Genomic DNA, 23545 nt, shown 5'->3' on the forward strand with positions numbered 1-23545 from the left:
GATGATAAGCAAATGTGAATTTACCCATTTATTCATAGTTTTCAAATTTTGGTTTATGGTACCTAAGACACTTAAAGGAGTCGGGTCATGCAGTAAATTTCCTTTAACCTTCACTTTTAAGTGAATATGTACAACCTGTGTCAGTAGCTCACTTTCTGGACTCAAAGAACATCTCTTATTAGAGACATCATGTTGGTTTTGCAGGGGTCTTGTCTTTCTGTGGAGAATTCGAATCTTCCTTCTTCTCCATGATTTGTTGTATACCTTCTTGATACCCTTCAATGAAACTTTTGAGAGCATCCCTATAAGCAGAAGCCCTTGTCATATATACCTGCTGCAAAGCAGGTCTCAGTGTCTCCATTCCCCCTCTGGCAGCCACAGCTATTTATTTAATACCAGAAAAAAGGTATGGAACCATTGTCAGAATTCAACACCACAAATTTCAAGTTCAAGGAGCAAAAATAAAATGACAATAGGACCCATCATACACGTCATATCAGACAAGTTGAACTCATAATCTTACTGATAGCATAATCATCATAAAACAAGGAACTAGTGCATTTTCCACTGTTCATGCATGGAAATACAGGAATATGTTTCCATTGTGGAGTAATTCTCCTCTGTAATAATACCTAAAATTATATCCAATTGAATCATAAATAACTAAAACACACTCAGTTTGGCCATTTTAAATGATCCATTAATCATGGTTCTCTTTTCAGCTATAGGTACACACCCAATAGCAATAGACAGCAAAATTTTCATTTAAATATGTAACATAAATTGAGGCAGAGAACAGTGTGTGACAAGTGAAGAGAGTAACAAGATTCCTGCCAATAGAACCACCTAGTCAAGGCAAGCATATAATATATTATTTATCAATATAGTTTATTATTATCTCAATAAACTTGTTTGCCTCAGTGGGAGATAGTGTGTTTTGGTGTGCAGAGCACTTGGAGCAAACTTTGATAACAACAATTAATGTTGGGAAATGAACCAATTAGAAGAGACCAAGGTCTACACCAAAGCAAGGAAAGTTGTTTCTCATCACAAAACTTTCCTTGTGGTTTTGGTGTCTCTTCAAGTACAATTTTTTTTATAGGCAAGGACTTCTTCAATTACATACTAATTGCTTTCCCTCATTCTCATAGTCATACCACAAATCCCTAAAAGAAACCTTTAGATGTGTTTGGTAAAATTAAAAACTTAATACTTAGTGACTTAAGATGGCTTAATCTAAATGTTGCTGAATTTGTTGACTTAAAACCGATTTATTAATTCTTACACTAAGTATTAAGGTTATTTGGTAAAACTAATTTTTTTTACTATTAAATATAATGTTTGTACTCTTATTAATATTATGTAATATCTTTATAAGAAAGAAATAGTTGATGCTAGTGATAGAGACTTAATGAGAAATAGAAAGTTTTGGGCAATGAGAAAACTAGTTTGGATTCACAAACAGTGATTGCTTTTAACTTAATTACTTTTGATTTTAAGTAGCATTATTAAGTTATATTACCAAACATAATTAACATGCTTAATGACTTAAATAGTTAAAAACTCAGATGACAATTCATAACACTAATTAAAAGCCAATTTAGCAGAAAAAGTAGATAACTTAGATATTTATGGTTTTAAGCCATATGAACCAAGTAGAACATCAAGTAACTTACTAACACATATATGTTAAGTGATCTACCACAACTTTTAGACAACATTTTTATAGCATCAATCCACGACCGTAAGGTAGAAATTTCTTACCAAGATCCTCCAATGTGGAAGGTTCTTTTTCTTTAGTTGTACTCCTTGCTCCCACTGGTTTATCTTCAGTCTCTTCATCCTTCTTATAGTCATTTGGCCGAAGTTCAGGACCAATATCCCGTACCCAGCTAGCAGCATAAAGCCTAGATGCCTCCTTCAACACCTGAAACACAATTAAAGGGATGTGTTACATGTGGATGCAACATTACTCCAGTGTTAATGTAATTAAAAGGTTTTATTTCCTTTTGCAAGCATTTGATACACGATTTTATTGACCAAGTTCATATGCATGTCAACAGAGGAAATAGAACATGCATGATTATATCCCCAATGCCAATAAGGTGATCCTGGTTATGGCACTAACAGATTTATCTAAAATTAGGCTAGGATCATTCCATACTCGTGACTCGTATAAAAACATATCATTTTTATACTTTAGTCAGGACACTCTGTTGTCATTGAAAAGAAGAAGAATGAGAGCTTACATAATAACGTTCTTGCCAAGTCAATTTCCGCCGCTTCTTTATATGAGGAGGATCAGGTAATGATGAAGGAAAAGCAATTTCTTTTAAGTCATAGCGAATATAATCACAAACTTTCCTCCAAACTACCTTCAATTTCATTTTGATTTGTGATTCATCATGAGATAAATCTGTAAACAAAAAAAAGTTTACTTGGTGAATATAATTTTTTTAAGCACTTCCATAGAGAAACAGATAATTTGGTTTCTATTCTAAATAGATCAGTCAGGTGTCTTATACACATGGAAATGACCATTATCATAATCAATTAAAAAAATAAAAAAGAAAAAGAAAAAATTGTTCTGTTTGAGGGAAGTAGAGTCCATTGATTCCACACTCGGAGATACACGCACATACACTCACTCACACCACAACCACCATTGCCTCACTCCCACACGTGCGCACACATACACACACACACACACATGTATATATATCTATAGAGAGAGAGAGAGAGCGCATAGATTGCATATTCATCATGCTTACTGCCATGCCCATGTAAGAAAAAACAAAAACATGCAATTCCCTTGATGAATTCGAATCTTCTTAAACTAATTTTTTGTCAGATAACATATGGTACAGGATGTAAACATCCTTTCTTTATAAGTAAGAAACTTATATTACAAGTACAGAAAAGAAGTGAACCCTAATATAAGAAGGATATACGAGGAGCACATATAGAAAAGGAGCAAGAAAAAAAAAACAGCAGCCACAAAACATGGTCCTGGGAAATAGGAATCCTTCAGCAGGTAATATAAATTCCTCTTCCACATAATGTGCTTCTCAAGTATTTGAATAGTGTCTAATGTTAAATTGTTTAATGTGTTTGCCAATGCCAATGCATGATATAACAGAACTAAAGGCAATGTTTCCATTTCACACATGAAACGGAATCTTTATCATCCAATGAACTGTAGTTGAGTGCAAAGAACAACAGCTGAATCCAAGGCCCTGACTGTGCTTGTTTTCTAACTAAAAATACCTTCTCCATTAAATTACTACCAACAAAGGCATGCTGATAAACTATTCAGAATTTTAATTTCATTTTTATTAATTTATCCATTTATTTATTTTGGATGCAAAGAATCATGAACCTCGTAGAATCATATATCTAAGCTAACATAAGGTTTATCCCAACTACTTTAGTTAATTCATGCATCCTTTTCTCCGATTTTCAATTTTTCATTACCTACAGACATATCTTCTATGAAATCATAGGGGGATTTTCTATGAACTCATACACTGTCATGACCTGTTGAATACTTGACTTAACAAAGCCTTTATCCCAACCAAATTCCAGCTCCATCTAGATCATACTCCCAACTATATCCTCAGCAATCATATCATTTATCACCACCTTCATCTACATCTTTCCTACCCTTACCTCCCTAGCTTGGTTACCGTAACTTGGATCAAATAACTATTTACAGGTTCTCTTCCCAGGTGGTTGAACCATGATAAATCATAAACTTCCTTTTCGTGATGCAAATATTGATATAATTTGGACCCAAAATACCATTACAAATTCTCTTTTATCCATGTGAATATTGAATTTTCTTCTCCCTTTTTTCTTTCTTCACAAGTGTTAGGGAGAATCCCAAAGTAGATTAAATAAGGGGGAAAGGCACCTATTATCAAAGAAGGGAAAATAGCTTAAGAAATAAGAGTTGTCAACAAAAAGTTATAAGCCGTGTGCCCGCCTTAGATATCTTAAGCAAAACAGATCATTATTTAGAAATATTAAGAATAAATCAAAAGTTTCATGAATTAATTTCAATGGACTATATTGCCTAACAAAAAAATCTAGGGTTCCGTTTTGGTTACCGATAACACATGGGAATACAAAGAATGTCAAAATCAAAATTCTTTTACTTTAACCTAACAAGGTAAGAACTCCAACAAATACTCCTAATACAACTAGCTGCCTCAGTTGACTTTCCATTTCTTAGAAACAACACCAGAAAGAAATCTGAGAGAACATCTGGTTGATTTTTCATTTCTTCCATTTCCTCAGCAACCAAACAAAATGCACCGAGCCTATTCTACCATTCAGAGCGATAACATAAAGAATACCAGTAGAGACTGCAATTTCGATGGCGATGGCGATGAGGGCACCGTTGTGGATGGCTCCTGCTCCGGATCTACAGCTGTAACTGCGGTGAGGCGGCGGCAGGTATCTTCTCAAGGGAGTGAGGTTCCTCTACAGGTTTTGCCGTGTCAGTTTCCCGCGACGATGGCTCCTCACCTTTGCGCTGCGAAGTGGTTTTCTGCAATTCTGAAAATTTTCCTCCTCAATGATCTAAAGGGAGGAATTCATCAAACGAAACAGAAAACGACGTCGTATTTTCTAAAAGTGGAAATGGAAGTGACGGAACTCCATCAGTAGAAACACCTACCTTTTCAATTAATTCAACGGAATCGGAAAATATATTTTCTATTCTTAATAATTTTATTAATTAAAATTTTGGTATAATAATTTCAGTAGTTAAAGCCTTTTTTTTTTTTAAATCTATTATATAAAAAAAAATTATTCTCTAAAACACAAAACATAAAAATTATATGAATCACAATCAAAAACTATTTTTAATTTTTCCTTTAAAAATATAATATAAAAAATAAAGTGTTTTTAGGTAATACACTTTAATTATTTTTATTATTTTTATTTATGTTATAATAGTTATTTAAAGAAATAATTATACATTTAAAATGTTAAAAAATAAAATATTAAATATTAAATTTATTTTAAAAAACATTAAAACTTTATTTAAACATACTTATACTCTACAAAAATCATAAAATAACTTTAAAATTTTATTTATTTTTAAAAAAAATTATTTTTAAAAATAGTTACCAATTTAAAAATAAAAATAAAATATATAATTCGAAAATTATCTATATATATATATATATATATATATATATATAAACTTATCCATGAATCAGGATAGGGAATTTTAAATGAAGATTTTTCATTTTTTTTGGCTATTTTTTATTAAGAAAATGATATGAACTAAATTTTTGAAAATATTCATTTTCGGGTACTAGTCGAAATTCGAGAATTGTTTCCATTGAGTAATGGGTATCAACGGCCCAAACGGGACCTACCATTTGTGTGCTGCTGCAGCATGCATTAGACCTCAGGGAAAGAGACGGTGCAGGAAACTGAAACTGAAGCACGACAGGGCTTTCAGAAAAAGTCAGTCCTATAATTAGTCATCTCATAAAAGTAAAAAACCATATTACAACGTACCGTCCTTTTTTCCTATTTTGTAATTTTTTTTTTCCCCAAATAGCAGCCACAAGTTTATATCTTTCTTTCTTTTCCTCTGGAAATCCAGGGAGAATCCTTCAAGCTAAAACCCTTCCCCCTTCCTCTTCTTATGGATCGTCGGCCCTTTTATCAACCCATATCCCACAAGTTTCACGTTATCGTTTCCCCAATCATCATCAACAAAGAATTGACTTTTATTATTTCCTTCATTGTTATGCTGACTTCGTCTATTATTTTCTTTTATAACGTAAGCCCTTCCACGCCATTCTCTACTTATTTCTTGGCTAAAATCGTTCCCAGCTATCAAAAATCAGCCCCTGGAGTTTGTGATTATTCTAATGGGAGATGGGTTCGAGACGATAGTTACTGGGTCGGGTCCTACAATGAGAGTTGCCCGTTTATCGATGCTGGTTTCCGGTGTCGAGAAAATGGACGACGTGATCTAGGTTATCTCAAATGGCGGTGGCAACCCCATGGCTGTGATCTTCCAAGGTACAATTTCCATTTGCATGGTTCTTGTGTTTTTCTCCCCATTCAAAAAACGGTTGAGATTGAAGAATGCCGTTATAGCTTTTAGGAGACCCCTCTTCATTCCTCTTCCCTCAGAAAAAACAGATACTATAATCTATATGAAAGCCAAAACCTTGTGCATGTTTGTTGCTGGGTGCTTGCCAACTAATAAAACGCCTGTGACTTTTGAAAATATATATAAAAAACGAAAACCACGTCCGTTTTAATGTTCTGGAGAAAACAGTTCTCATCCTCAAATGGAACAAATTCTTTTGACAGTGGTGTTTTTAAGAAACTTTGCAGAGTAGTTTACGGACATGAATGTCTTTAATTTTGCTACCATGTTTTTTGGAGGGTGAGCTGTGGGTTAATGCAGGAAAATTGAGGAAATGGTCCAAACAGATAGATCACAATCTTTTTCTTTTATTCTCTTTTCTCTCTCCTGTCCACAATCATGCTCACTTTATTTACGCTAAGATTACACAGATAAGTTTTCTGATTGTATTCATGTTATCCTAATCGTAATAGGTTCAATGCAACCGACCTTATGGAGAGGAGTCGGAATGGGAGAATAGTATTTGTGGGAGATTCAATCGGGAGAAACCAATGGGAGTCTCTGTTATGCATGCTCACAACAGCAGTTTCTAATCAGTCTGCAATTTATGAAGTGAATGGGAACCCAATAACCAAACACAGGGGCTACCTCTCTTTCAGATTTCAAGACTACAACCTCACAATCGAATATTACAGAGCGCCCTTTCTAGTTTACAATGGTCCCCCACCGGAGAATTCCTCAGACAAAGTCCGAAGTGCTATCAAGCTTGACCAACTGCATGGGCGCTCCAAACAGTGGACTGGAGCCAATGTTCTAGTTTTCAACGCTGGACACTGGTGGAGTGAAGACAAAACTACAAAGATGTACTAGCTTCGCCTATCCGCTCTGTCATGGACATCAAGATAAATAATCGTAAGGCTTTATTTCATGGCTAGTATTTTTCTTGTTTCAGGGGCTTCTATTTTCAGGAAGGAGAGGCTTTGAACATGACGATGGATGCTATGGAGGCATTTCGGAAGTCTCTGTGGACGTGGAAGTCATGGGCAACACAGAAATTAGATCCTGAAAGGAGTAATATCTTTTTCCGAAGCTACTCTCCAGTTCATTACAGGCAAGTATGTTTATGGGCATGACTTCAACTGCCAGACCTGATATTAAAAATAAGTTAGGGCACATTTGGTCATCCTACAGGAAATTGAAGGGCTGCATTTCCCTCCTTTATAAGGTGGGGATCCGTCTAAGAAAAAGGCCATTGCAGAACCCAGGTTCCCATTTCATTTGGCGTGATTGGTTCTCACCTTTTGAAAACAATGGAAGCCAAACAAGCTTTTTAGGGCTTGAACATATTTGGTTGCAGGGTTCTAAGGCAAGGTGTTTACCTGTGATATTGCAGGGATGGTAAGTGGAATGGAGGAGGTCATTGCGATCTTATTACTGAACCAGAAACAAACGACACCAAATTGGAAGCTGAGCCATTGAATAATGTATTCATTTCTGAGGTAGTCAAACAGATGGAATACGAGAATAGAAATGTCCAGCTCTTAAACATCACATATCTGACAGGGTTTAGGAAAGATGGCCACCCTGCAAACAATCGGGAGCCTGGCATTGGCGATTCTGCCTTTCAAGACTGCAGCCATTGGTGCTTACCAGGAGTGCCAGATACATGGAATGAACTTCTCTATGCTCGCCTGTTGTCCATGGGATTCAGGACCAAGTGAAAAAAAAGGAAAAAAAAAGAGAGAGATGAAAAAAAAAAAAAAAAAGAAGAAGAAAGAAAAGAAAACAACTAGACTACCTTATACTGAAGATTTTTTTTTCCTCAATTTTGAGGGCTGTACATTGTCTGCACAACTTATACTCATGCTAATTCATCCACGTTTTCTTCGGTGTTTAGTTCACTGGTTTCCATTTCCTTCATTTTCTCAAGCTGCCTCAAGAGATCCAACCTTTCTGGTCCATATGTAGAGGGTATCTGCCAAGAAACAAATTCTTGTAGCCTCACGTATGCAGGTCTTGAATTTCAAAAAGTATTTGACAAGAAAAAAAAGAAGGCATGTCAGATGCTACACACCAGAGCTGGTACATATCTCTGAATAGCAGCCAATATGGCTGCATGTCCAACTGCTGTAACCTGTGGGCATTTCGACAGTCGGTCACAAGGGATCAAGTGGCAAGACAAACATGACAGAGAGGTAATGTTTCCTCTGGAGAAATTTTGTAACCATACACAGAATAAAGTATGTAAAAAACAGAGACTTGGGAAAAACAGTTGAACAGATTTCAAGCAAAAACATTCATCTTTTTAAAGCTTATAAAAGGCTGAATTTTTTACAGAATATTAGAATGCAATAGGTATTTAAAATGCTATAATTAATATTAGATAATAACAGTGATAACTGAAGTGGTGAATTATCCTCGGAGCATTAAAACATTGGTGCAATACAAAGAGTGACCCATGGGGTAAACATCAAAAGGAGTAAGTAACATAGGTGTTGGAGTGAAGTATAATAAAGTTGACTGTTGAATGCAGCCACCAGGATTATAATCAACAAGAGCAGTGCTGTTTAATAACTCTGGAATATAGCAGTGACATAGCACACAAACAGAATCATATTAAGGACATACTAGTTGTATGTCTATAGACTTCCATAATAATCACATGGTGAGTGCTAAATTCCATGATTGGATTGTTCTAACACTTTCTTTTGTTTGATGTGGCAAGGGTACCTCCATGGTCAATTGGACAATCACACTCATCTTATTTTGAAATGGAAGGAAAAGCAAGACCCGTATCAACAGAGATTAGGAGTCTTATATGGTATGGGTATCATTCTGAATTTATAGTTCAAAGTCGATAAAAATGACAGAAAGAAAGAATGAAAGATGAACAGGGTACTTCACAATTAACTAGACATGGGCATTTTGTTTGGAACAGAAGAAACAGTGAGAGACCCACATCAGCAGAGATGTGAAATTGTGTTGTATGGGATTTTCTGATTTAATAGTTCCATGTTAATATATTTAACTGATAGAGAGCCAAGCAAGAACAATGGACTGTGTACTTTCATAACTAATTAGACAATGGTGACCATCTTGTTTTAAAAAGGGAGGAAAAAGTGTGACCCACCCACATCACCAAAGATGGGGAGCTGCGTCGCATGGGCATTGTTCTAAGTCAACAGCAAGGGGAACCATGTAGTATGCACATTGCTCTAAATCAATAGTTCTAAAATTGAGAAAGAAAGTTGGGCAGTTGATAGGAGAATAATATAAAGCCAATGGAATAATGCTATATCAAAACTCACAGGGAGGAGCATGAGAACACCAATAGGAACTACGGATGCTAAATCAGTTAAAGTTCTCTGGAGAGCTTTCTTTTCCTTCTCTGTCAATTCATCTCCTATTAAGACCCTTCTGATCAATCCTGTAGCAGCAGCAACATCAATAGCTAGAAGCTGAGTGCCTTGCCAAACATCCTGCTCATTGGTAGCAAGATAATTATCAAACATCAAATAGCAAGAGAAGGGAAAAAAACAGATGATGACATTGAATAATACATGACTTCCAAAACATTGCAAAATGGTAAACTGGTGTTCATTATGATTCTTCACAAATAAGTCCACTACATGTGTGTTTGCATTTGGGAGTGTCTTGGGTCCCCATCCACACATAGGATGCTTAAGAATTCTTTTCTAGGTACCAATCTAAAATAAAATATCCCAAGCAACAGCCAACAGCTAGAAGATCACCATGATGGCAGAGAAAAATTCATAGCATCAGCTAGTGAAGTTGCCTCTTCAGAAAGGCCAAGAAAAATAGCAGCACAAGTCTTTTGGTCAAACAGGCTAAAAATTAGCCCAAGCAATAACCTTTACTCACTAGGTCTTAGAGAATCATTAGAGTTCATAGGTAGATAGTTTCATCTAGGTAGAGCATGTAAGAGATGAGTTCATGTTGGCTGTAATGCTTTTTTTACCATTCATTTTACTTTTCCATATTGCTTAGAAAGCATAGGGGCATTATTGTCATTCACAAGCTCTTTATACAAATATACAGAGCTAGACAGAGAACCTAATCTCTTGTAAACCTAACAAGTTAACTGTTCACCCATCAACTGTGATATATGTGCATAGATTGTAAACCAGGGCTGCAATACATAATATTTGGACCATATATCATCCTTTTAACTGCGGGAAAATGGTAAGAAATTCATACCGTGCTAGCTTCTTTTAGCTTGTCAAATGATTTTTCAATGATATTTTCTTTCTTCTGAACCTGGACCAATTGAGTGACTCCATCTTCATCACGATAGGTAGCATTATCAACTGTAACCTTAACGTCCTGAAAATTGAAATCGTCAATCTAATAATAAAAAGTGGGCTGTGAATGACCTCAATGAACTTTACCAAGTAGTTCGCATGATAATAAACATGAGTGTCACAATTAACTCATAACTACGAATTCATGCACAGGTGAGCATGTGCAGGCCCTTGGAATGTTTTAAAGGTAAGGTAACTAGATCCCAAACCAGTTTTAGGATATGCACCCCCTTCTTGTTTCAAATGGTAATGCATGAACATTAGCCTGACTTGATCATAAGAAACTCAAATTCTTTTAAGTCTTGTAGGCTACACGTGGAAGATAGTCATTCTAGGACACAAAAACACACACATAGGATACCCATCATCTTATATAACTAACAGTAAAAGGTTGAAAATTACACCTTTATTTATTTATTTATTTTTATCAGAAACGAAATATATATAAATAAATATAAAGTTCATGAGAAGGATGAGAGGTCCTTCCTAAAAATACAGAACATGATCAAAGTAAGACCATACTCCTCCACTGTACAAAGGTAAATACAGATGAAGACATGTACAAAATATCACAAGAAACCAAAAACAAACCCTCAACCGTCATCCACCCTTTTCGAATTACAAACCAATGACCAACTTAGTTGAATAACACTAAGTGAGATTCCTCTAAAGGCGACAGTACAAGAGGCCCAAAAGGAGGAGTAGAAGTGAATAAGATCCCACAATATCCCTTCTGTTTTGTACTTATCCTCAAAAATCCCAGTGTTTTACTCTTGCCACACAATCCACAATCCAAAATAATTACACCTTTATGTGGCAACACACTACAAAGCAATGGTTTCTTTAAGGAGTATCAGACAGCAAGTTTAAGTTCCATGATACCCAAAACTGTTTTGCAGAGAAGTAACAAACCAATCCTAGTATCTTTACTCCTTTTCTGGAACTCCTCTGATAGGCCCTGAGTTAAATATTTCTCCCCCTTTAAAAAAAATCTGGAACAAAAATAACAATAAAATACTAAAAATGGTGTCAGCTAGCTTGTCAGTAAAGTCTATGAGGGATTCCATGAATTCCACCTTTACTAAGGTGCGGTGAGGATTTAGGGTGCATGGAGGGCTTACTTCATGAATAGCCTTGAGTCCCTTTGGGCCAACTGAAAAAGACAAGAAGTTGAAAAGAAAGGTACAGCATCTAATACTCCAACATCAAATCACTGATCTGATGATTTCAGCTGTTTCTGTGACTTTTTTCTTTCATGTAGCTATACACTTCTGAAGAGTGTAATTACCATAATGATGTGTAACTATGGAAACAAATTCTAGCTGATTTTAGAGAGAGGAAAAAAAAAAGGTTGCCTTGTCCAAAGCTTCAGTGAAAATCTGAAATTTTTTCAAAATTTTTCATTCAAAGAAAAAGCTTGGACTTTGCTGTTATGTTCAAAACTTATGTCATCAAAATCTTGAAACATCTGAAATTATTTGGGGATTCAGAAAGCCTATAATTCAGATCCTTCAAACCTTCCAGCAAACTTGTCTACCAAGACAGAAAGGGGAAAAAAAAGAGTGAATAACTAGTGCTACCCCTTGTAACAGAACAGGTATCATAATCATTATCAGCATCAAAGATCACTAAGAAGAGTTGATTAATTAGTCTGTAGAAATGGAATGTACAAGCATCTGAGTGCAACAATGGACATGGTGTGAGTGAAAGAAGGATAACATACAAACCAAATCACCCCTTTTCCCATCCTCTCTTTCAATTTATTGCTTCTTTTGTAAGACCAACATCTAACGGTAGTACTATAGCACTGCATTTTCCTCAAAGAGTCATATTTACAAATTTAAATCTCATTCTTCCATTCTATTTAAGTAACCTAAGCTAGTTATTTTCAATCTTAGAGAAAAGACAGCACAAAAAACTAAATTAGATCAGATGTCTGAATTTTTTACCATAAAAAAATAAGCAGGGATCATGAAAATATCAAACCAAAATAATTCAAGTAAAGTATATTTTGCAACACCCCTGGCTCTCATATAACATCAGAAAAATACAAACATTGGGCCTCAGTTGCAAGACATGGTGAAGGAGACATGGTATGGGATCAAAAACTTTGGTAATTAGAAGAGTCAAGAGATATTGCATAAGATGGTTTGGAGGATTACATAACTAATAGTACGTTGAAAGGACCTTTTATTGTTATTCTTATTCAATAATATTACAGATTCCCAAAAAGTTAGAAAATTGAAGCCATATAGCACCAAAGTTACCAGTAGAAAATACATGTAACCCAGATTGCTCATTATTATTTTATTTTTTTTCTATTAATTCTATGATCCAAACTTTTCAAGATATAGAAGAACATAGAGCAGATGAAGTAATATGAGATATAAACCAAAACAACTAAAAACAAGATGTTAAGAGATACCTCCTCATTTTCTGATTGATCAGTACTCCTTTGAACTCTTTTTTCAAGTTCTATGAGTTCTTTCCTTAGAAGTTCAAAACGTTGAATTTCATTTGATTCTGATTCAGCAACACTCACACTTGCAGTAGTTTGCTCAAAAGGTTCACTTTCCTGGATAAGAGAAAGCAGTTTCAAATAAATTTTATTTCAGAGAGGCAAACCAACTTCGTAACACAAGAAAATTAACCAATTCTTTTTTATTAAATGTAAAGGTAAAAAAGAACAAGATATCCTTTCATAATGTACAAGATCTGATGAAAACAAAAAGAAAAGCTCCAAAAAGAGAAACAATACAAGTTGTAGAGTGAACGAAGGATACAAAAAACATTCCAAAAACAAACCAAACACCACCAGCTGAGATCTATCCCTCCCTCTTTCTTTCTTGATATGCAAAGAAGTGAGATATACATTGATAAGCGCCAAAGAAAAAGAGGCATAACCCACATACACAGAAGGTACACAAAGTGCAGCAAAAAGGAAAAGGAAACCAAAACAAACACCAAAAGACTAAGCTTCCTAGCCCTAACCCATATCTTCTATAAGATCCACGAAGAAAAAGTCAATCCCCATGGAATTCTAGCCCAATCCGGGAAAGATCTAAGGAAAAATTCTTTCAATGCTTGATCTGAGTGTTCCTCTTCTGTAAACATTCTACATTGTGCTCCCACCAGATACACCTAAATAGATAAAACGGAGTCATCATCTAGATCCTTCTATACTTCTTCCCTACACCAGAGTCATGGCATTGTAGGAGCAAATCTCTAACCTGCCTCCTTAGAAGCACCTAATAGAATCCAATGGACAAACATGATATCCCATAACAATCGGGGGCTTTCTCACAATGATGAGGATATTATTTGTCAATTTTCCTTGATCTTCACAAACAGCATATATTCACCACAGGCCATTCCCCCCTCATAAGTTGCTCAACAGTATTGAAAAGGTCTGAGGATAAGATGTAAAAGGACCTAAATGTGAAATGTTCATTACTTGCTCCTTTCCACACTAAGCAATCCAATTTTGTTCTGAGTGCATGCACTTAATAAGAGTACCCAACAATTTCCAACTCCTAATTATGAAATGACACGAGGAACAAGGCCCCCAATGAGCCCTTACTTCTTCTCCCATCTATAACTCCCCAGTTCTCACATTTGTGATGGAGGAAATCTGAAAAGGGATGGAAAACTATCTTTTAAGCAATGATTCCCCACCTGACTTGTCTAACCAAAATTTGGTTCTAAGCACATTTTTGCCATATAGCTCTTCGAAGTCCCATCCTAAAAAAGCTATTTTTGCAACATTCTTCTGCTAAAGTTAAACACCCACCCATGCTAAAAATTTGACAGCTCGACAATGATACCACCAAAATGATAGAAAATTCACATGCATCAAGAGTTAATAAAAATTTCAAGAGGCCTTTGCCTACATCTGGAAAGATACTAAGGATCAAATACATTAATGTAGCCTAAGCATATTGGGGCTTCTAGGTTGGGTAATAAGGAAGTGAGGAACTACATTTGTTGGGAAATAAGCTTTAGTATAAAACAAGACACCAGATTTTTTGAATAACTGCTAAAGGAAAGACTTTTTTTTTTTTTTTGATAAATAAGCAAGCAATAGATTAAGAAGCGGCAAAAAGCCACAAGGCATACAGGGAGTCTACACAGTAGCCTAAACCAAAAAACACAAAAAACAAACAACCTCACCAGCCCTTAAGTGAACGCTAGCCACTCCAAAAAGCCTAAGAGAAACAAGGACTCCTCACCAATGTACACCCAAGCCCAACTCCACAGATTACAAACAAAAGAATTTTTGAGCTTCTGAATAGCTAAAGACACCCCCCCCCCCCCTCCCTAAAAGTTAGTCTATTCCTCACCTTCCAAACCGTCCAAAAAATACACAACGGGATGAAATTCCAAATCTTTTTCCTTTTTTCCCCACAAAAGGGTTCTTCCAACTGAACAACACCTCTTTAACTGTCTCTAGGAACACCCACGGAACCCCAAACACGACAAGTATGATCTCCTAGAGGACCCTAACCACCATACAGTGTAAAAGAATATGATTTACAGTTTCTTCTTCACAACCACACAAAAAACAACAATAGGTGAGCTGCCATCCCGGTTTTTGAAGACTATCCAGGGTGAGAATCTTCCCCCAAGTGGCCTCCCAAGCAAAAAAAACAGCTTTGGTTGGAGCCTTATCCACACAAATGTTCTTCTTCGGGAAAACGAAGTCATTGGGAGTGACCAACAGAATATAAGCGTCCTTAACCCCAAAAATACCACTTCCCCCACCTTTCCAAAAAATTGAATCCTCCTCTAAAGATACCCTGCAATCCCTTAACAAAATCAGCAACTCCCTTATCAAATCCAACTCCTAATCATTAAAGTCTCTAGAAAATCTGAGGTTCCAACCTCTTTGACCAAAGCTAGAGTCCCACACTTCATTAACCGTTGCATTCCTATGGACCGCCAAAGTAAATAACTGGGGGAAGATTTGGGACAACACTGCATTGCCACACCAATGATTAGTCCAGAATTTAATTTTAGTCCCTTTGCCCACTTTAAACTGGAAATTATCCCAACACCAGCAAGCCTCCTTCAGAATCTCTTTCCAAACCCCCACTCCATACGTCCCACGAACCTCATTAGTCCTCCACCCAAAACCCTCCTGATCATACTTCACCAACAGCACCTTCTTCCAAAGATTATCCTTTTCAATGGCAAATCTCCAAACCCATTTTCCCAGCAAAACCTTATTCAGAAGGATAATCTTCCTTAAACCTAGACCACCCTTCTCCTTTTGAGTGCACACCGTCTCCCAATTGATTAAGTGGACTTTCCTTTCCAAGCTTCACCCTCCCCAAAGGAAGTCTCTTTGTAATTTTTCCAGCCTTTTTGCAACAATCTTGGGCATTCGAAAAATGGATAATTGGTAAATCGGCATGCTGGCCAGCGTGCTCTTAATAAGGATGATTCTCCCGCCTTTGGAAATATATTGTCTTTTCTACAAGGCTAGTCTTCTCCTCATTCTCTCTTCCACCCCATCCCACATAGAAAGAGTCTTGTGATAGGCTCCTAAAGGTAGCCCCAAATAAACAGTGGACAAAAACCCCACCCTACACCCTAGCTCCACTACCATTTCCTCAATCTATTCCACCTCTCCAACTGGAATTAATTCGCTTTTGGCCAGATTGATCCTTAAACCGGAACCAACCTCAAACCAAGCCAAAGTCCAACTTAAGAAAGTTAGATTTTCTTTCCTTGCTTTACAGAATATGATTGTATCATCAGCAAAGAGTAAATAGGACACATTTAACTCCATCCTTCCTCTCCCCCGAAGCTTGCAACCTGAAATGAACCCCCCATCCGCAACCCTTCTTAAAAATGCACTTAGCACTTCCATTCTCAACACAAAAAGGTAAGGAGAAAGAGGGTCTCCTTGACGCAGCCCCTTGGTGCTTGAAAAAAAGCCTGTAGGCACCCCATTGACCAGAACAGAGAACTTGGCAATTGAGATGCATCGCCAAATCCACTCCATCCACCAAGACCCAAAGCCCATTTTATGCAAAACCTTCATTAGAAAACTTCAATTTATGCTGTCATAGGCTTTTTCAATGTCCAATTTACAAATCAGCCCTTTTTCTTTTCGTTTTTGCCAAAAGTCAACCACCTCATTAGCTATAAGCGAGACATCCACAATATGTCTACCCTTCACAAACGCGTTTTGATCCTCGGAAACCACCTTCCTAAAACCTTCTTCAACCTATTGGCCAGCACCTTAGCCAACGACTTGTACAGACCCCCTAGAAGGCTAATGGGCCGGAAATCCCCCAAGTCCTCAGTACCCCCTTTCTTTGTAATAAGAACCAAGAAGGTGGTGTTCAGGCTTTTGGCAAAGGATCTTTGATCATAAAACTCTTTGAACAACTCCAAGATTTCCTTCTTTACAAAATCCCAACACGCTTGCCAACAGGGCAGAATGGATTTCGTCCTCAGAGAAAGGCACTTCCAAATTTTCAGCTTCTTGGAAATTTAGACGATGGAGATGCAGCTCCTCTATGTCCGCTCTCCAGCCTGGCTCTTCTGAGAGCAACTGCTAAAAAGCATTAACAATCCCCTCACCTCCTGATCCTTGGTCAACCACACCCCGTTAATCTTAATTATATCCAAGGAATTATTTCTCCAGTGGGCATTTGCCATCCTGTGAAAGAAGCCTGTGTTCATATCTCCTTCCTTTAACCACAGCTCCCTAGATAATTGTCTCCAATGGGTTTCTTCCAGCGGAACCCACTTTTTATAGGTTTCCTTAGCTTCTCTTTTTAGCTCAGTTTCCCCTTTTGAGAGGCTCCTCTCGCTTTCCACCCTATCCCATAATTCAACTTGTTAAAGAGCTAAATTTCTATTGACTTCCAACCTTCCAAACACATCCCTATTCCAGACTTTGATTCTTTGCTTCAACTCCTTCAACTTAGTAGCCAGCCTGAAGCTAGCATTCCCTCTCACCAGTCCCCTGCCACCAACCCCGAATGAGATCCTTAAAGCCATCCACTTTAAGCCACATATTTTCAAACCTAAATGGGGAAGGACCCCTCCTCAACCCACCGCCCTCCAACAGAATGGGAAAGTGGTCTGAAATGGGTCTAGGCAGCCTACTCTAGACAATCCCACTGAATTGATCAAGCCAATTCTGAGTCACTAAGAATCTATCCAGTCTTGCCCACGACTGATTATTCTTACCCCCATTCCAAGTAAGCAAACCCCCTTGCATAGAAAGGTCAAGAAGCTCTAACTCGTCAACAATCTGAGCAAACCTTCTCATCGCACCAGTTAGCCTTCCCTACCTACTCCTTTCCCTTTGGGAGAGGATGACGTTGAAGTCACCCCCTAAACACCAAGGATCATTCCACAAGCCTCTTATCGCCCCTAACTCCTCCCACAACCAACCCCTTTCCTCTCTAGAGAAAGGCCCATACACTCTTGTGAACATCCAAACGAACTCGTCCTCCACATTCCTGAATCTACAAGAGATATGACGAGCAATTAAAATTAATGGTTTCCATCTCTCCATCAAGGGAAAGTTAAAAATAAGAGGCCTAAGGACAGGGCATACTTCATATTATTGAGCTTGAAGCTAGGAAGACTCAAAAGGTCATATAGGGTTGATGAATAAGTTCCCCTTAGTTGGAAAAAGTAGTAATGAGTTCTACTGAACAAAACTACATTTTTGTCTCTACTAGTAAAAGCACAAGGCAAATTTTTTTTTTTTTTTTTTTATCAGAAACAGAATATATTCATTTCATTAAATTATAAATACTAAGATGGATGAGCAATCGTTTCAAAATGTACAATTTCTAATGAAAAAGTAGAAATGTATACCACTTCATGAAACTTACTCCTATCTACACAAACTATAAGCACACAAAACAATGTACACACACTATAAAAGCTCTACAAACTCAATGAGGAAAAAAGCCTCCAACAAAAGAAACCAAGTGTTTTGCTCCTTGTCTAACTAATTGGTTTGCAACTTGATTAGCTAAGCAAGGAACCTAAGAGATGGAACATTCTATTTCACTAGCAACATTTAGAATTTTGCAGAGCCAACTATTGGACTTCTATGAGCCTTTCTTCCTATTAGACACCCAAGAGAAAACAATAGTAGAATCTACTTTTACATTTAGGTTGGAGAGACATAAGGCTTTAGCTTACAACAAGCCCTCTAATAAAAGCTAATCTTTCTAACTCAAATAGCTAAAATCCACTTTGGCAAGTTTAGAGTAAGCTCTCAATACTATGCTCAAATGATTTTTTATCACACCTTTGATACCCAATTGTCCACAATTATCTAGAGAACATTCATCAAAGTTTAATTTTACCAAACCTATTGAAAGAAGTAACCATTCATGCATAGACTTATTGTTTAACCTCTTAGAGTAGCAAATATTGTTCCAATCTAATAATAGAAGGTGCAAAGACATTCGTGAGGGGATCAGTTACTAAGGCTCATAAGAAAGAGAAGAAGTAAACCAAATTCCAAATGCCCTCCACAGATTTCCATTTGTCTTCAAAGATCCTAGCATTTCTCTCCAACCATAAAAACCATATCAAGGATAGGCTAGCCACTTGCCAATGAACTCTCAAGCTAATTGCCAAACCCTAGGTACAAAATTATCAAAATATGTGCTATGCCTTTAGGATGTATGCAATTGATCTTAACAAGACCAAACAATCTATACCAAAGTCTTAATGTTATAGGGCAATGAGGAAGGAAATGGTCAATTGATTCACTATTCTCCAAGTGCATAACATATCAGTCTGGATTTAAGAGCTTCGTAAGGTCTCCCCATTTGAAGCATATCATGGGTATTAATCTTTTTTATATTTTTTATAAGTATCATTGGTATTAATCTTCTTATTAACCACAAGCCAAGAAAAAGCCTTAACCATAGGTGGAGCTTTTAACCTCAAGATAAATTTGACGAGAGCAAAAGGAGTCAAGATAGACAAGGATAAATGAGTACTAAAGAGTGAGCCTACTAAGGAAAAAAAATAATAATAAAAAATATGAAGATGTCAATAACCAAACCCGTACATCTTAAAAGGAAGGTGAAAAGTAAATATGTAATGAGAAGGAATGGAAAATTGTTACCTCCTCAATTTCTAGATCAAAAAGATTTTGACAGAAGTTCAAATATTAAGAAGGCAAAGCTAAGAAAGAAGCTAGAATAGAATACATTAGGTCTCTAGTCCTCGAAACCGTGAAAAGATTTAGAAACTGGATCGTAAGATGTAAACCACCTAACCATGAGTCTTGCTAAAAACAAACTTTTCTACCATCTCCCACAGAAAAACAAGCAAAGTTATAAAAATGAATAATTAAAAACAAAATCAATGAAAACTTGAGACATAACTTTCAAAGGCCAATGGTGTGACCACATAACTACTATATTGGCATCCCAACCATTGGAATGTGACCCATAAATGCTTAATATGACCTTATGCCAAAAACCATTGCTCTTCCCAATGAACCTCTACAACCACTTACTAAAGAAAGCTTTATTCCTCAAGGAGACCTAAATAAGTTAAGGGCTACTTGGAGACTCTACAGCCTAAAAGGGAAGCTACCTCATGAATAAGGTTGTCTTTGATGTTAATCCTTGCCAACATGCCTTTTTTCTACATTAATTTTGGGGCCTGATATGCATTCAAAAACCATTAGAATAAGCTTAAGATTTTACAACCCATCTAGGTTAGATCTAGAGAAAAATATCGTATCATCTGCAAATTGAAAGAGAGTCATCCTGGTTCGACCTTTACCAACCAAAAAGCCCTCCAATAAACCATGATCCTAAGTTGTTAACATCATCCTACTGGACACATCAATGACAGTGATAATAAGAGAAAGGGAGAGTCTCACCTTGACTTAAGCCTTTAAATTGCTTTAACCCAACCTTTAGCACACCCATTTAGTAAAACAAAAAAACTAACTGATGATAAATAGCTTCAAATCAATAGCCTCCACCTTGAACTAAAACATTTCCCCTCAGGACCATGATCCAAGAATAGGACTTTCAAAATCGATCTTGAAAACACCTCCTGATTCATATAAGCATCTTCTTTCATCTACCACTTCATCCGGTACTAGGACTACATCAAGGATTTGTCTGCTCTCAATAAAAGCAACTCGAGACAAATGAATGGTCTCATGTAGGACCCCTTAAATGTGATTAGATTTTTTTTAGACTACTAACCAAAATAATGGGTCTAAAATAAGAGACTTTGGATGACTAAGATCTCTTTAAGTACAAGTGCAATGAAAGTGGTATTTATTCTCTCAATAATGACCTCACTATTGTAGAATTATGAAAAAATCTTCAATAGGTCCTCCTCAAATTCAAAGTTCTTTAGGAAAGAAGAAGCTTGAAATCATAACAATTTTTTTTTTTAAAGAAAAAAAAAAGGAACAAGTTGGAGCACCTATTAGAGAAGAAATAGGAAGAATTTTAAAGGTCACAAAAATGAAAGAAAGAACAAATTTTGAATTTTACAAAATTTAAGGAGGAAAAAGAGTAAGGTATAATAATTCTAGGATTTCAAAATTTAAAGATAGAATAACTTTTAAGGATCACAAAAATTTGAGTAAGAAAAAGTATGAAGAACATAAAGAATTAGGAAAATAATTTTGAGAGTAAAAGGATAATTTTGTCAAGGGTTACAAAAATTAGAAGAAGACAAAATGAATTTAAGGTCGAATACTTATTAAAAAAATGGTAAATAAAATAACAAAAATCAATGGAGAAAAGTGGAGAATATCAACTATGGGAGGAGGATAATGACTAGAAATAATTAATTTCATATAGGTACTTTAGATTAAAAAAAAGTATAGACATAAGAGTTGACTCCAATACTTCAACCATTCTATTTTTTGTTTGGTCATAAAAGCATTACAAATAATTTAATCCTATTACATTTCCATTTTCTTGATCAGAATCTTCTATTTGTGTTTTGGTACATTACACATTTCTAGCACATTCAGTAGACAATTTCTAGCTTTTGTCTTATTTTCCAAGTAAAAAGATAAAATAAATAAATAAAAGTTTCCAAAGTATATCCGAACCCACCATTAAGCTAATGAGATTCAAATAACCCATTATGAGTTCTCTACAGTATATCAGAACCAACCTTGAGCTAACAAGATTCAAGCCCATTATGAGTTCTATGTTTACAATGAAAGAAACCATTGGAGAAGGATGAGTAAGAAATCTGAAACATGTATAGCAGGAATTGGAAGTTAGAAACCATCTGCTTGGTTGGTTAAGTCCACTAAATGTAACAGAATTATCCTGATACTGGCTATGTTGCAAGGATTTGGATGAGGGTTATGTGCTTAGGTGTCTAATATTTTACACCTCAAAATTTCAAGATAGGAGGTTCTGCCAAAAAGGAACCTAATACAGCATAATAAAAGGCAAAATGAAAAAGGAAAAATCAACTAGAAATCAATCAGAAGCAAAGATACCCCTAATTAAAAAACCTCTCTTTTCCCTCTTATCCTTAAGAATTTCATAAAAATTCAAATAATTATATCTGACGTAAATAGGCATATTTGATGAAGATATCCACTAACACCCATGTTGTATAATGTCAACATAAATGTGCTAGATGAAGTTGATTAATCCAGGTACCGTATCACAGGACCCTGGACAATTAGGACAATTCAAGAATCAACTTGGCAGGTTAAATCTGTCTGTACCATCTGGATTATTAAGGACATTAAAGCCTAAAAAAGGACTGTTGTCCTGGGATTTAGAGAATATGGGGGACTCAGACACACGTCATTACTGAAGCCTGCTGCCAAAGGAGATTTTCACTGAATCTTTCATGGGTAAGAAAAGGCAAGCAATTGAGCACAGTTAGATTAAGAAGAAAAGGTCTCATACATTTTCGAACACATGCACATACACAACCAAACTATATAAAGCCTCATCAGATCATTTCATCTTAGCTTTCGGTTTATCGGGTCTGCATTCAAGGCAACATAAATATTGCAGCTTTGGTGTGCAAGTAATCCCTTTTCTGCAACAGCTGAAGTTCAACTAAGGTCTCCAACAGTCATATCATGAGGCAAATTAGAAAGAAGTGCAATTCAACATGTAAAGGGATAAACACACAGCCAGTTAACATTTTACATCCAAGGTAAAGAAAGGACATACAGCTCTGTCCATAGAAGATGACCCAGGATCAGGCTTCCTAGTTGAACGACTCAACAAGAAGCTCCACAATCCACGAGGATTACTGGCACCTCTGAAAGGGAAATTTTAAATAAGACAATAAATAAAAGAAAGTAATAGCCAGTTCAACTTAAAAGGATCAAATAATAGCACTAAAACAACGAGGAGTCAAGCATGTGGCAAGAGTAAGTTTCACACCTGTTAGCCCTGTCCAGCATCACATTAGCACTTTTTCTGTTTTTTCCTTTCAAATACGGTCCCTGCTCACTAATAGAAGACTGGGAATGCCCATCATCACCTCCCTAGTTGATCAGTACAAAAGTACAAATAAGATAAATTGGAAGATAGGCAATTTTCCAGAAGAAACAAATGAAGGGTAAAAGAAAAAAAGCCAATAGCAGACATCCATTATGAACATAAAGGATGCAGCATCACATTAAAGTACCCAATACAAAGGTCTTGAAATGTTATATGTAGATAGAAAGAAAGATAGTTAAAAGAACATGCATGCAAAGCAAACATTACAATTTGTATAGAAGAAAGGTTACTTTTAGGCTATGTTTGATTCTCAGAAAATTTGAAGGAAAATGTGAAGGAAAGAAAATAGAAAGAAAAAGTAGAAGAAAATAAAAAATAGGTTTAAAGTCAATAAATTATTTTTATATGTTTTTTCAAACTTATTTCACTTATTTCCCTTCATTATATAAAGATTTAAGAATTTAAAAATACATAAATTTCTAACTAATTTTAATCATATTTTATTTTATTTTATATTTTCCATAATGAAACCAAACATGAGCAAAACATTTTCTTTAACATTTTTTCTTTCCTTAGTAATTTATGGGAACCAAATGTAGCCTTAGAGTTTGTGATCAATCACACATCATTCAATATCTTCCATT

At 36.1% G+C, this 23545-nt stretch overlaps 3 protein-coding genes across 4 annotated transcripts in view; 1 reads left to right on the plus strand and 2 right to left on the minus strand.

The window, feature by feature from the left end:
• Positions 1–4731, minus strand: LOC100247671 (uncharacterized). Its single transcript, XM_002281630.5, has 4 exons — positions 4359–4731; positions 2250–2416; positions 1765–1927; positions 1–381 (listed from the first exon to the last, which is right to left on the minus strand). Exons 2-4 carry the CDS (start codon positions 2385–2387, stop codon positions 188–190), a joined length of 495 nt encoding a protein of 164 aa, XP_002281666.1. The 5' UTR covers positions 2388–2416; positions 4359–4731; the 3' UTR covers positions 1–187.
• Positions 4732–5431: 700 nt separating this feature from the next.
• LOC100263128 (protein trichome birefringence-like 8) lies at positions 5432–7911 on the plus strand. The gene is made up of 4 exons (XM_010655822.3): positions 5432–6048; positions 6595–6984; positions 7074–7232; positions 7515–7911. Exons 1-4 carry the CDS (start codon positions 5666–5668, stop codon positions 7840–7842), a joined length of 1260 nt encoding a protein of 419 aa, XP_010654124.1. The 5' UTR covers positions 5432–5665; the 3' UTR covers positions 7843–7911.
• The window catches only part of LOC100257992 (uncharacterized), a 29242-nt gene continuing 13278 nt past the window's right edge, over positions 7582–23545 (minus strand). The window contains exons 12-19 of one of the 2 annotated variants that reach the window (XR_002030682.2): positions 22842–22945; positions 22626–22716; positions 12869–13018; positions 10340–10465; positions 9430–9600; positions 8196–8255; positions 7920–8096; positions 7582–7812 (exon numbers count right to left, since the gene is read on the minus strand). Coding sequence is in view for 1 of the 2 variants with exons in the window: in XM_019221753.2 (XP_019077298.1) it covers positions 7983–8096; positions 8196–8255; positions 9430–9600; positions 10340–10465; positions 12869–13018; positions 22626–22716; positions 22842–22945 (816 nt within the window). In the remaining variant the exon portion in view is untranslated. Of the gene's footprint in view, positions 8097–8195; positions 8256–9429; positions 9601–10339; positions 10466–12868; positions 13019–22625; positions 22717–22841; positions 22946–23545 lie in introns of both variants that reach the window. The other variant, XM_019221753.2, reaches the window with a different exon arrangement.

This window comes from Vitis vinifera, chromosome 8 (assembly GCF_030704535.1).
Source record: "Vitis vinifera cultivar Pinot Noir 40024 chromosome 8, ASM3070453v1".
NCBI lineage: Eukaryota > Viridiplantae > Streptophyta > Magnoliopsida > Vitales > Vitaceae > Vitis > Vitis vinifera.

Excerpts from the sequence above, each read along its gene's own strand:
- LOC100263128 (XM_010655822.3), top strand. The coding sequence starts at position 5,666 with ATGGATCGTCGGCCCTTTTATCAACCCATATCCCACAAGTTTCACGTT. Across the intron at positions 6,049-6,594 it reads CATGGCTGTGATCTTCCAAG|GTTCAATGCAACCGACCTTA; the intron begins GTACAATTTCCA and ends TAATCGTAATAG. Across the intron at positions 7,233-7,514 it reads TACTCTCCAGTTCATTACAG|GGATGGTAAGTGGAATGGAG; the intron begins GCAAGTATGTTT and ends GTGATATTGCAG.
- LOC100247671 (XM_002281630.5), bottom strand. The coding sequence starts at position 2,387 with ATGAAATTGAAGGTAGTTTGGAGGAAAGTTTGTGATTATATTCGCTAT. Across the intron at positions 1,928-2,249 it reads CTTGGCAAGAACGTTATTAT|GTGTTGAAGGAGGCATCTAG; the intron begins GTAAGCTCTCAT and ends ATTGTGTTTCAG. Across the intron at positions 382-1,764 it reads TTCCACATTGGAGGATCTTG|CTGTGGCTGCCAGAGGGGGA; the intron begins GTAAGAAATTTC and ends TTAAATAAATAG.